At 47.1% G+C, this 12,542-nt stretch overlaps 1 protein-coding gene across 7 annotated transcripts in view; it reads left to right on the top strand.

Annotated features, from left to right (window-relative positions):
- Nucleotides 1-12,542, top strand: part of GTF2IRD1 (GTF2I repeat domain containing 1) — a 178,236-nt gene that overhangs the window by 74,564 nt on the left and 91,130 nt on the right. For 6 of the 7 annotated variants that reach the window (XM_043499307.1, XM_038375625.2, XM_038375622.2 and 3 more), the window contains exon 3: nt 7,411-7,552. The exons of the other annotated variant lie outside the window; for it this stretch is intronic. In XM_043499307.1, coding sequence (XP_043355242.1) covers nt 7,411-7,552 — 142 coding nt within the window. The remainder of the gene's footprint in view (nt 1-7,410; nt 7,553-12,542) is intronic. 7 annotated transcript variants of the gene reach the window in all.

Genomic DNA, 12,542 nt, shown 5'->3' with positions numbered 1-12,542 from the left:
GGCTCCGGCTCTGAAAGCTTTGTGAGGCCATTCTGCCACCCAGAAGCTCGCTTTACATTAGGTTAATTGGGTTGAATAAGAGCTGGATTTAGATGGGAAGGATATTGAGTTCATCAAATTGTACTCTGCTGCAGTAAAGCCAATTGAGCTGTTTGAGCTGTGAAATGAAAATCACATGACCATCCTGACAGTCAGAGGGGCCAGAAAGTCAGCTCCAGTTAATTTTGCGATGTGTGTTGTTTTCCTATTAACATTTATGTTGGTACCAACTGAATTTGTTTTTCTTGATGTTTTACCACTGTTGTGAGCTTTTACACAACAAGGGAATGATAACAATGGCTTTATCTCCGAGAACAAAGAAAATAAAACTCAGGAGAAATCTTGTACAAGTGAGTCATGCTTACGTAAACAAGATAACTGGCTAAGTTTCTCAGACCAGAGCTAATCTTATTTTTAACTGAAAAATGTGTAGTAAAATGTGATGAATTAAATATCCCTCCCATCTAAATCCAACTATAGTTAACTTTTTTATATAAATATGATTGTGTGTGTGCGTTTCCCTCCGGAAAATGCTAAATATCTACTTCAAGGCCCCATTAAGATGTAGGTACCCGAAAACCAAGGCACTCGAAATCACTAGTCACTTTGGAAGAGCATAGCCATTTATATATATTACACAAAAAACCATGCCTCCTTGTGCATATGCATTAGGCTATCATCTTTAATTACATAATCATGTATGTGCAAGCATTGCACAAGTAATCTTAATTTTGGCATTTCCTAACTTTTGAATGCTTGACTTTGGAATCTTAATTTTGTTTTAACGTAGCCTTTTGAGTGCAATTCTATATATGTTTCATATACAAATTTTAAAAAGAACTTGGAGTTAATTATTATTTGAATTCTTTGTTCATACATGTCCATCCCACTCATTATTGACTGTTTTTTCCTTGACTGTTTAGTTTAGTTGATTGAATGAATTAATGTACCTCTTGCTGTTTTCATGGAGGGGATTTTTTTTTCCAGTTAAGCTTTTTCTAGTTTATGGATGGTAAATCATTATCCTACCCTCTTCATGTCTCCCCCAAAAAGGAATTGTTTCCCATTTGTTGGGGTCCATCCACTTTCTGAGAACCAAGTCCAGAGGTAACGTAGAAGGCAATATATGTTGCAGATGGATAAGTGGCTGTCTTGGGGCTTGTCTACACTGGTACTTCGCAGTGCTGCAACTTTCTCGTTCAGGGGGGTGAAAAAACACCCCCCTGAGCACTGCAAGTTTCAGTGCTGTAATGTGCCAGTATAAACAGTGCACCAGGGCTCGAAGCTACGCCCCTTGTGGAGGTGGTTTTTTTTTTTTTTTTTTTTGAACTACACAAGCCGCGCCAGTGCTTTAATGTTGCCAGTGAAGATGTGCTCTAAGTGTACAAGACTCTTGTTGAGTCTCAGAGTATCTAAGCTTGCATAGTTACATGCTGAGGAGCTGGAAGAAGGTGTTAATTACATTGGGCTTTAGCTTCCTTCTGGTTGCTTTTCCTGCTACATCCCTGTCTTCCAGCCACTTAGCATGTCAATTCTCCCGTCTTAAAAAATTCCCTAGCCTTGGGCCAAATTCAGAGATGGTGTGAAAGAAGGTTTAAGTGGGTGAGAGTCTCAGGGAGTCTAAAATTGTGTAGCATAAGTGCTGAGGAGAGAGGAAGAATGGGTAACTCATTTATTATTTGTATTGCTGTAATGTCTACTGATGGCAGTCAAAGATCAAAGCCACGGCGCTAGGTGCTGTACAGATGCTCAGTAAGAGTTTACAGTCTGTGGGGTGGGAAGATGCAGGGTGGGGAGGGAAGGAGTAGGACGAGGCAACGGTAAAGCAATCAAGTTATTGTACTATAAACAGGAGATCTTGGCTCACCACCTGACTAGTCATTGTCAGTGTCAGATGTAAGGCTCCCAAGACCAAAAGCAATCCCTAGAGGAAACTCCTTTTGAGTTCAGTGAGTATTTCACTGGATTGTGTTTAATCCCCTTAAACTTCCCTCTGAACTTGGTCCCTTAATCTCAAGACGAGGAGGGTCTCTCTCCACAGTGGTGGGGCCTCTTAACTTCTCAAATTGGGTTTAGACTTGATTGTAAAAATCAAAGATTTCTTCAAGGGTATGGGGCTCACTTAGGAGACCGTGTGAAGGAGCGTACGTGGTTTATAAACGGCACTAAATAGTCAGGAAATCCCCCATGCACATCTATAGTTTGTGTCATTACTGGTAGGTGCATGCCCAGTGTCCGTAAATTACCTGCCCCTCTTTGCTACGCAACTCAGTGTCATGGAGATGAGCATGACCCCAGCATTCCACGGAGGTGTACAGTTCAGAGGAAGGCAAGCCAATGCGTGAAGTTATTTGTACTGCTTTAAGCAGGATTTTAAAACAATCTGTTCTAACAAATATTTCCATGTAACTGAACAGGGGTGGTCTAATAAACTGGGAAACCTGGAAGTGCTGTATCTATTCCATTGGTATATTGCAACTGCCTTGCAATCTCACGTGCCATTTTAAATCTATTGTGGCCTGGGTTGTGATTTTTAAATTTATAATGAATGTTCTTCTGAAGCCCCTCTATTCGAGTCTCTTCAAAATCCAATAGAGAGAGGCTGGTGTTGGGGAAAGAACTTGGAAGAGGAGGGTTCAATTTCTGGCCCTGACACAAAATACCGTGCATGACCTTGAGCAAGTCACTTAGTCTTTCTGTATCCCAGTTCCCCTCACTGTCAAATGAGGATAATAAAATTTTGGTTCTTCCGCTATTTGTCTATTTCAATTGTAAGCTCTTTGGGGGCGGGGGTCATCTGTTGCTATGGATTTATGCAGCACCCAGCACAATAAGATTTTCAAATGGGGTTTCTACATGCCACAAGAATACAGATAATTAATAACATTGGAAACATATTGTCAGGAACAGTGGGTGGATAAGAGACCCTAATAGCCCATAATTTCTGTGTTGATTAAATAGAGAAGGAGAAGGTCTTGACTGAAGAAGACTTTGACTGCTAGCCAGCAAATATTTTGTCATAGTTCTCTGCAATTCTTTTTTTAATTAGAACCGATTTAAAAATGCTAATCATTTTTCACAGAAAATTTTAGCAAATATTTTTTTTTTGTTCTGGTCTTCAAGTGCTTGTTCACATCCATTCCAATAGGTGTGTGCACGCCACGTGCATGATTGTCAGAAGGTTTTCCCCTAGCGGTACATGTTGGGTCGGCTGTGGGGCCCCCTGGAGTGGCGCCTTCCCTAGATCCCCTCATCGGGGTATGTCTCGGTCTCAGGGGTTTAAATCCTGTCAACGCTGCGGGAAGCCTCTGCCCAAGGGTGATCTGCGCCTGTCGTGCCTTAAGTGCCTGGGTGAGGGCCAGCAAACAGACAAGTACTCCATTTTCAGGAGCTTTAGACCCAGGACAAAGAGAGAGTGGGACTATCGCCTCAAGCTCCTTTTAATAAAGGTGGCTCTTCACCCTCAGTGAAGTTGTCACCGGCAGTGGCACCAGCGACATCGGTGTGCAGTGCACAGGTTTTGGTACAGGATGCCTCAGCACCAAAAAGACTCCTTCAGGGAGCGCTGACACCACTCCCCGGCTCACAAAGTGGGTTCGAGCATGCAGCACTGCTCTCAGTCCCTGGTGCCGGTCCCCCATCAGAAAACAGCACAGGGATCCCAGCAGGGTGCGTCCTCCGTCAGGCACCCACAGCCTGGCCCTCAGATCCCTGCACTGTTGACTCTGGCCCTGCCAGGGGCTCCATGGAGTCTGGTGCTTGTGGACTCCCTGACTCGGGAGGAGTTGGAGGATGAGATTGATCTCCCTTCCACGCTGGATACCTTTGAGGCCACGTGGGACCTTATTGCCATGATAGCACAGTTTCCGGCCCTGCAGGCGTGACCACCGGCACCGGTCCAGGTGATGGCGCAAGGCCCAGCACCGGTGCTGTGATGGCGCAGTCTACCGCACCAATGGAGGTGCAGCCACTCATTCAACACTGGGGCAAGCCAACAATGCCACGGTGCCATTCTCCGTCACCGAGGTACTGTTCCCTGGCACCGTTGGGCTCCACCCCCCACGGTCTGGCTCAGACTATTCTTCGCACTCCGATAATGAATTGTCGACTTCCTGACATAGTTGGTACCGGTCTCAGTCCTGGCACCGCAGATTGCAGGACGTGTCGGCGCTGGTGGTATCCTGGCCCCCACAGTGTCAGGGGCCAGTACAGTGGCCCTTTTGGACTCCTTGGGCCTACCATCAGCTCCAGAGCAGGGCTCCTGGGCCGCATCCATGGTGTCCACGCCCTGTGCTTCTCCTTCAGCCACGTCGGTGCCATGCTATACTCCCACAGCACCTGAAGACCCCCCACGTGACAAGGACCCTGGGTCTTCGCAAGCGGGTGCAACTCTTGAGCCAGCAGCCTGTGTGGTACCAACACCACAGTCTGCCCCGAATAGGGAAGATGTATCCGAGCCAGCTTCCAGAGAGCCTGAGGGTCAGGAGGACCTGATCCCACAGGCCTCCTCATCCTCTTTGCTGGATGAGGCGGTGGCTGGCACCTCCACCACCACACTCTCTGCAATGGACAATAGGGCTCACCAAGACCTTCTTAGGAGGGTGGCCCAAAATGTACACCTCCGGGCTGAGGTGGTGCCAGAAAACTCGATCCCAATGGTGGACATTCTTGCCCCGGAGGGGCTTTCTAGGGTAGCCTTGCCCCTTATAAAGACCATACGAAACACCACAAAGGTGTTATGGCAGATCCTGGCCTCTCTACCTCCCATGGCCAAAGGGGTGGAAAGGAGGTATTTTGTGCCGCAGGAAGGGTACGGACACCTTTTTAGGTGGAGCCTGGAACATTAGTGGTGGATGTGGCGAACCACAAATAGCGGCAAGGTCAACCCCTGGGTCCTGCTCCAAAGTCACAGGAGGCTAAGAAGCTGGACATTTTTGGCCGTAAAGTCTACTCGACAAGGGGGCTCCAGCTTCGCGTTGCTAATCAGCAAGCGGTGCTGAGCCGCTATGCCTTCAATTCCTGGAGAGCACTAGCTAAGTTCTAGGAATTTCTCCCATCAGACTCACGCCTGGACCTAATGGCGCTTCTTGAGGAGGCCGAGGTGGTGTCAAGGACCTCCCTCCAGGCTGCCCCAGCCTCAGCTGACTGCAGCTCGGCCCATGGCCACAGCAATCACCATGAGATAGAGTGCCTGGTTACAGGTTTCAGGCATACCCCCGGAGGTCCAGAACACCATTCAGGACCTGCCCTTTGACAGTGTGGGCTTGTTTGCCGAGAAGACGGACTCCTGCTTGCACAGTCTGAAAGACTCAAGGGGCGACATTGAAGTCCCTGGGGATCCACGCTCCTGCACCCAAGAGGAAGCCCTTCAAACCCAGCCCCCCTCCTGCTTCTACTCCAGACCCTAAGGCAGGACTCAGCCAGGAGAAGGGGCAGGAATAATACGAGGCGCCAAGCAGTCCTCCTCAGGCCAAGGCCAAGGCTCATCCAAACAGCACCCAGGGCCGAAACCTAACTTTTGAAGGTGTGCCCGAGGATGGAACACCAGGACTCAATCCGGATCCTTACCCTCCTTTGTGAACCAGCTATCCCACTTCTACCATGCTTGGTCCCAGATCACAACAGATCGCTGGGTTCTGAGCACAATAGGGGCGGGATATTCTATCCAGTTCTGTTTCCTTCCACCTTCCCATCCACTTTCCCCATCCCTCTTCATGAGCAACTCCTTCTCCAGGAGGTGCAGTCGCTTCTTGCTCTGGGGACGATAGAGGAGGTTCTTCAGGAGTTCAGGGGCAAGGGATTTTATTCCCAATATTTCCTTATCCCCAAGGCCAAGGGTGGACTGTGACCTATTCTGGATCTGCGAGACCTCAATGCATTTCATCAATAAAGCCAGGTTTCACATGGTCTCCCTAGCCTCTATCATTCCTTCCCTGGATCCGGGGGACTGGTACGCCGCTCTCAACATGCAGGACGTTTACTTCCATATCTCCATCGTCCCAGCCCACAGACGGTTTCTTCGCTTTGTGGCCAGCGGCCAGCTCTACCAGTTCAGTGCTCCCATTTGGGCTCTTGACGGCCCCCAGATTGTTCACGAAGTGTATGGCAGTCGTGGCAGCCTTCCTCTATACGTGGATGACTGGCTCATCAAGGCCCAGTTGCAAACACAAGTGGAGGTGAACGTGGCCCTGGCCCACACCACGTTGCTCAGGCTGGACGTGCCAGAGGTTCTGCTCCTTTCTGAACCACAGCCTGGGCTTCATCGCAGACGCTTTTCATCTCGCTTGTCTGCCAGGACTGGGCTTCTTTGATCCTCAACGCTGGTGTGCCCCGCCAGCACTGATTTGCCATGCTGTTAAGCCTGTCGGTCAACAAACCATTAACCCTTCCCTTATGCCCAGACCTCATCATTCAGGACCACAGCAAGCTCCAGCAGCCCAACCTGGAGTCCCTCCACCACACAGTGTGGAAACTCCATGGTTGAACCCGTTGGAGCTCCAGTGTTGGACTCTGCGAGAGAAGTTTTCCTGGGAAGTAGGAAACCTTCCACCTCAGCCATGTACCTGACAAAGTAGAAGTGGTTTTCTATGTGGTCCCTGCAGAAGGGTTTCCTACTGCAGCAAGCACCAATTCCCCTCGTTTTGGACTACGTACTGGACCTGAAGCAACAAGGGCTGGCACTATCGACTATAAAAGTGCACCTGAGCTCCATCTTGGCCTTCCAACAGGGGCAGCGGGTAGGTCAGTCTTTGGAAACCCCATGGTGGGCTGATTCCTCAAGGGCTTGGACAGGTTTACCCAACTGAGCAGGCAGTGGGTCGGTAGTGTCCTATATATGTTGCCATGAGAGCGCCACTCAAGGGGGCTCCACTGCCCACCCGATGGGTGCTGCTAGGGGAACCACTTCCAATGAGCGTGTATGCGGCACGCACCCACACCTGTTGGAATGGACATGAGCAACACATCTTGAAGAACAACAGTTAAGAGAGTCAGGTAACCATTGTGGCTTTTGTTGTTGTTTTTTTCTTTTAATTCCCATTGACATTCTTGGTGTGTTTAAAAAAAAAAAATAAAATAAAAAAAATAAAAATTAAAAATGGTGTTTAGTTAAAAAAAAATTTTTTTTAAAGTCCAAACTGAAAATTGTTGCCAAAACAATGTGTTTCTGGGGGGTTTGCTGAAAAAAACAAAGTTTTAGACTAAAATTTAAAATGTTAGTTTTGATTGAAGTCATTTTGCACATTTTACAATGTGTCTATGGAATGGAAATAACTCCGTAAATACACATTAAATTGATAATGATCATGTGAAAACATGAGATGCTTTTACATTTTCCCTCTTCTAACCCAACTGCTTTTCCCACCTCCCCAGTGTTCTGCACTTTCCAAACTAAATGCCGAGGTAGCCTGCATTGCAGTTCACGATGAAAGTACCTATGTGGTTGGGACAGAGAAGGGGAGAATCTTTATGAACACAAGGAAAGAACTGCAAATGGATTTTCACAAGTTCTGCAGTAAGTACCCTTCTGGTTAGAATCCAAGTCCACGCTTGGTAACAAAGAGTTCATTTCACGTGATGCTGAGGTGAATGTAGAATGCTAGTGGTAAATTCAAATGATGTTTGGTTTCCTTGCTACTTTATTGTGCCACATTCATTTTCCATAAAAAAAAAATGAGTACTTGTGGCACCTTGGCGACTAACAAATGTATTTGAGCATGAGCATAAGCTTTCATGAGCTACAGCTCACTTCATTGGATGCATCCGATGAAGTGAGCTGTAGCTCACAAAAGCTTATGCTCAAATAAATTTTAGTCTCTCTAAGGTGCCACAAGTACTCCTTTTCTTTTTGCAAATACAGACTAACATGGCTGCTACTCTGAAACCATTCATTTTCCATGTGGCAAGGCCTGCAGAGGCTGACTCTGCTGTTGGTCAAGGCTTTCATTTCTCCATTGGTTACTATAGCGTGAGACTGTAACTTGCCATAACTCCCTGCGAGATTAATTCTGTTTTACACAAGTACTTCTTTGTGCCATGCTGGCCGTGTAAAGAACCCTTAAAATGGATCCAGATTACATTTACTCTCTCTTTGAGGCCCGTTTACACTGCCATAAAGGGCCCTTAGTGTAAAGGAAAATTAGGCCCAGGGTGTTTATTGGTTAGGGGCACTGGCAAAACACTTACCCTGCATGGCATGAGAAGAAATGTTTGTTCTCTTCCCTTTCGCTCCCCACCATGACCCCATGCAAGCAGGCCTGCGGAATGGTGAGGTCCCCGGCAGTCGCTCTTGGGCATGCTGTCTTGGTCCTCATCCCAGAGGCTGAGCAAGACACTAGCATTGGCAAGGGGAAACCTCCAGGCAAATGGAGAACCAGGCAAAGAGAGTGGGAGATAAGTGTTACGCCAGCCTCCTCTGTCTGTGTTATCTGTGCCAAGGCCCAGCACGTCCTTGTAAATCACCCTAGTAACTGAAGAGGTGACAAGGACACTGGGAAAGCAGGTGACCCCTCCCAGGCCTGAGCCAGCAAACCCAGCCACAACCATCCCCCGCTCCCAGGAGGTCACTAAAGACTCAAATTTGTTCCACAGACCTCTCTAGCAGGGTGTAGGTAGCGCTCCTGATGTGTTGTGATTCAGCCCCCACGGAACTGGTTTCAGGATTGTAAGAAAGACCTTTTTCCTTTGTTTGTTTGATACCATAGTAAAATAGAGCTAATCTCACTTTGGGTCCAGAGATTAAAGAAATGGCAGTCCACTCCAGGCCTGCTCAGTGCAAGGGTTATACACAGATGTCACTTCCCAGGTGATCAAGGTCACCATAACACTGAGGTCTGGCTGAGATGGAACTACAGTATAGGGTGGCCTGAGGATTCCTGTAAGCTTCTTGTCTTGTCTCCATATGTTTCAAGAGCCGCACTCACATGGTGCAAGGGACCTTAGGGAAAGGCTCTGTCCTCAGGACCAGAAAAAGGCATCCTTCTTTGAATGCTGTAAGGTTTTGGGCTAGACTGTAGCTGTTAAATTGCATGTATAGCCCTGGTCTTGGAAAGCCAGCACACAGGCAAAACAGTTGGTGGCAGTAGCCTATTTCAAGAATGACTAGGAATAGCTTGCAATGAGCCTGGCTACTTAAGTTCATAACTCTGCTAGACACTGAGAATCATGGTCTCAACAGAGGCACTGGTTTTATGGCTCATTACAACAATTTGTAACCTCCTAATCCTCCTTTTGTCCTCTGATTGCAGAAGTGTTAATTGCCCACTTCATTTGAGTTGGTTTCTTGCAACACGTGTTAACCCCTTATGTGCAACATTCTGTTCCCCATTTTGTTTAGCTGTGACACTCTGGTTACCTTTCCCAGACCTGAAGAAGAGCTCTGTGATTCTAAAGCTTTTCTTCCACCACCAGAAGGTAGTCCAGGACTCCAGTAAGAGAGATTCCCTCACCATCCTTGTCTTTAAGAATAGTTTTGTCTGAACCTACTTGAGCTAGGAGAATTTCTGAGCTTGGTGCTGTATCTATCACAAAGCAAATCTGCACTTTTCATTCAGACAAAGTAGGATTGAATCATAGAATATCAGGGTTGGAAGGGACCCCAGAAGGTCATCTAGTCCAACCCCCCTTGAGGACATCACAGCCCCCATGCTCGCACCGAAGGGGAGTTCACTGAATCAGAGAATTATTCTCCTTTCCTTCTTTCTACTCCTTGCAACACAAGTGAAGAGAAAACCTGGACGTAAATGACAGCCATAAAGATCTACCCGAAATGGACCAGAGAATTCAGCAAACCAAACTCCCTATTTGCTATCACAAGTTAGAAGGGGGAAATATTAAGATTTCACAGCTTGATGCTCATCAGTTGCTTTCTTAGAATCTTGTAAGGCAAAGACATTTGCAGTTGGGAACCTTGAAAGCTGCAGTATGGTGGCCACAATCTGCTGCTGATCTGTCAGATGGCCTTCAGGCGGTGTGTGCTTGTCTTCTGGTGCATGCATGGACTCACTCCTGTGGAGAAGCGAGAACAGCATTATGCTCTATTACTATTATCTTCTTCCTACCAGAATTTTCTTTGTCACTAGTCACATCCCATCAGTGCCAGGTCAGTAGGCATGTCTTAAATCTGAGAGAGAAATTTCTTTTTCTCAGAGATTGCAAGTCCACTGATCCAGATCCATCCTCGGTTTCAGTTTTTGGGTGTTGGCTGCTCTAATTGGATGAAATTGGACATTATGCTTTTAGTTGCGTGCCTGGTTTATTATGTTAGAGTTCTACAGTTAATGTTATGATCAGTACTTTGGCTTTCGGAGGACTCTGGCAAACAGGAAGTTGGCAGGCCAGTTGTAAAGGGCAGCTCGTGACTGACGGCTCTGTATGCCTCTGCACACTGCAGGGAAGGGCCCCAAGCTATCCGTGCCAGATCAGTGGATTTACAGTCTCTTAAAAAATAAATGCCAGAGAGAAGATGAAATTGCAGTGCACTGCTGGGCAGTGTAGGTAAAGGAGCAAGCTCAGTGCTTTCCTTTCTCAAGCCAGTGGAGTGCAAGCATATTGCAGAGGCAGTGCAGCTTATTGCAGGGGACAGTTTGCCAGCTGATCAACTCCCCACATCCTGCCCTCTTTCTCCAGCCATTTCCTGCAGGGGCCTTTTTCAAAACATGGCTGCTCTGTCCTTTACCTATAGGTGAAATGCTGCCGCAGATGATGCAAAGGGCAAGGATTGTGGAGGGAAGTAGGGTGACCAGACAGCAAGTGCGAAAAATCAGGGGTGGGGGTGGGGAGTAATAGGAGCCTATATAAGGGGAAAAAAAACAAACAAACCCCAAATCAGGACTGTCCCTATAAAATTGGGACATGGAGAGGGAAGGCAATTTAAAAGAATGTACTGGTGACCAGTGTCCGCGGCTAGGATGAAAGGCCTATGAGAAGGAACCCTAAATCTCCTTTCCCTGAGCCCATGATCACTGTGGCGAAGGATGTCTTTGGCACACAAGCCGGTGCTTTACTCTCACTTTTCCCATCTCCTTGCAAGAGCAAGGGAAAATGCCTGGTGGGAAGAGTTCATGTTGTTTGTGTCTCCTAGGGCGGCCTTACAGGGTAAATAATTGTAAGAGAACAGGCCGCTGTGGAGGCGTCGCTCTGTATGACGCACACCTTGTTAGTCAGCGAGGCAAGCCCTCCGGTTGCTGCTAGGGTGGTTTGAGGGCGCTTGTTAGAGAGTCTGTCACTCTTCCTCTCCCACAGCTGGGAGAAGATGCCACCACCCACCCTGAATGTTCCAACCCAAGACTGAGACCAGCCATTCCCTCCTGGCTTTCGATGGCTCAAGGCACAGCCCCATACTCCTGTTGCCCATCTCCAGGTCCCATGATGCTGCTAGTCTCAGTTGTGCTACTTTTGAGGCACCCAAAGCCTGATGCTGCTGCCGTGTCCTGCCCTGATGCGACGCTCTGCTCTTTGTGCGATCTTGAGTGTTGAGGCAAGGAAGGGGCTTGAAACGTGATGAAATCAGTTCCTACCATCAGCACACAGCTGCTGAACTCAAGCCATTTGTCCCTCTGCTGCTGGATTTTTGAAGTAGGACATATCCGGCCTGGGTCAGAAACGAGTGTCGGTGCCGCATCACAGGTAATGATGGTTCCAGAAGGAGATAGGAAGTCAGACACAAATGGAGAGCAGATTTTTTTGCACATGCTGGCTGCACTAAATACTAAAGTCTCGTGTAATAGAAATTAGGTGGCAAAAATAAACTGTGTGTGTGGTGTTGATGGAAACCATATTTGTGCTTAATCCGTTGGAGAAATTGCTCAAGAACAGTTCATGCTCATGAAAATATTAGCCTTATAAAGCTGCCAGGGTCAGCGTCTGCTTGGATTATTCACTGCATCTGTGCTGGCTGTACCAGCAAAGCATGCCTGGGGTGTAATCTAACTTGTGCACTTGGCTTTGTGGAAGATTTCTCCCCTCCTCTATTGGTATTCTCTCTTTGAGGTGGGGAGGCTGTGATCTGTTTCAATGTGGTTTATTGTAATCTGAGAAATCCATCTTTTGATAACTATCAATCTCAAGCTTTTTAATTTTGCAAGTAAGCTTCCATCTGGCATGAGTCATTTAGACAGAGTTGCAAGTGTTTACTGCCTATTCACACCATGTATGTAGACAGTATAAAAAATAGGATGGTCTGGAGCAGGAAGCTAAATGTTGTTATATATGAAAACACCTAATGAAAACACCTGCAGTCCCCATTGCCTGAAGGCTGCCAATGAATCTGTCTATCAATCATATGTAATAAACTACAGTTGTATTAGGTCAAACTTAAATCTACCTTATGGAGGCAGCCCAAGGCACCTGAAGTTTAATCAAGCTCTTTCTCCCTTCGGTTAAATTTCCTGTGTTGTAAAAATGGAACCGTAACAATTGGTACCAAATACAAAATTTTGACGATGGGGGTCTGACTGCGCAGCCGATGCTTAAGATGGGGCAAAATCTGATAACTGCCTTGAATT

Source organism: Dermochelys coriacea, chromosome 17 (assembly GCF_009764565.3).
Source record: "Dermochelys coriacea isolate rDerCor1 chromosome 17, rDerCor1.pri.v4, whole genome shotgun sequence".
Classification (NCBI taxonomy): Eukaryota; Metazoa; Chordata; order Testudines; family Dermochelyidae; genus Dermochelys; species Dermochelys coriacea.
Note: the sequence above shows the minus strand (reverse complement) of the source record. Positions and strands in the feature narration are given on the sequence as shown.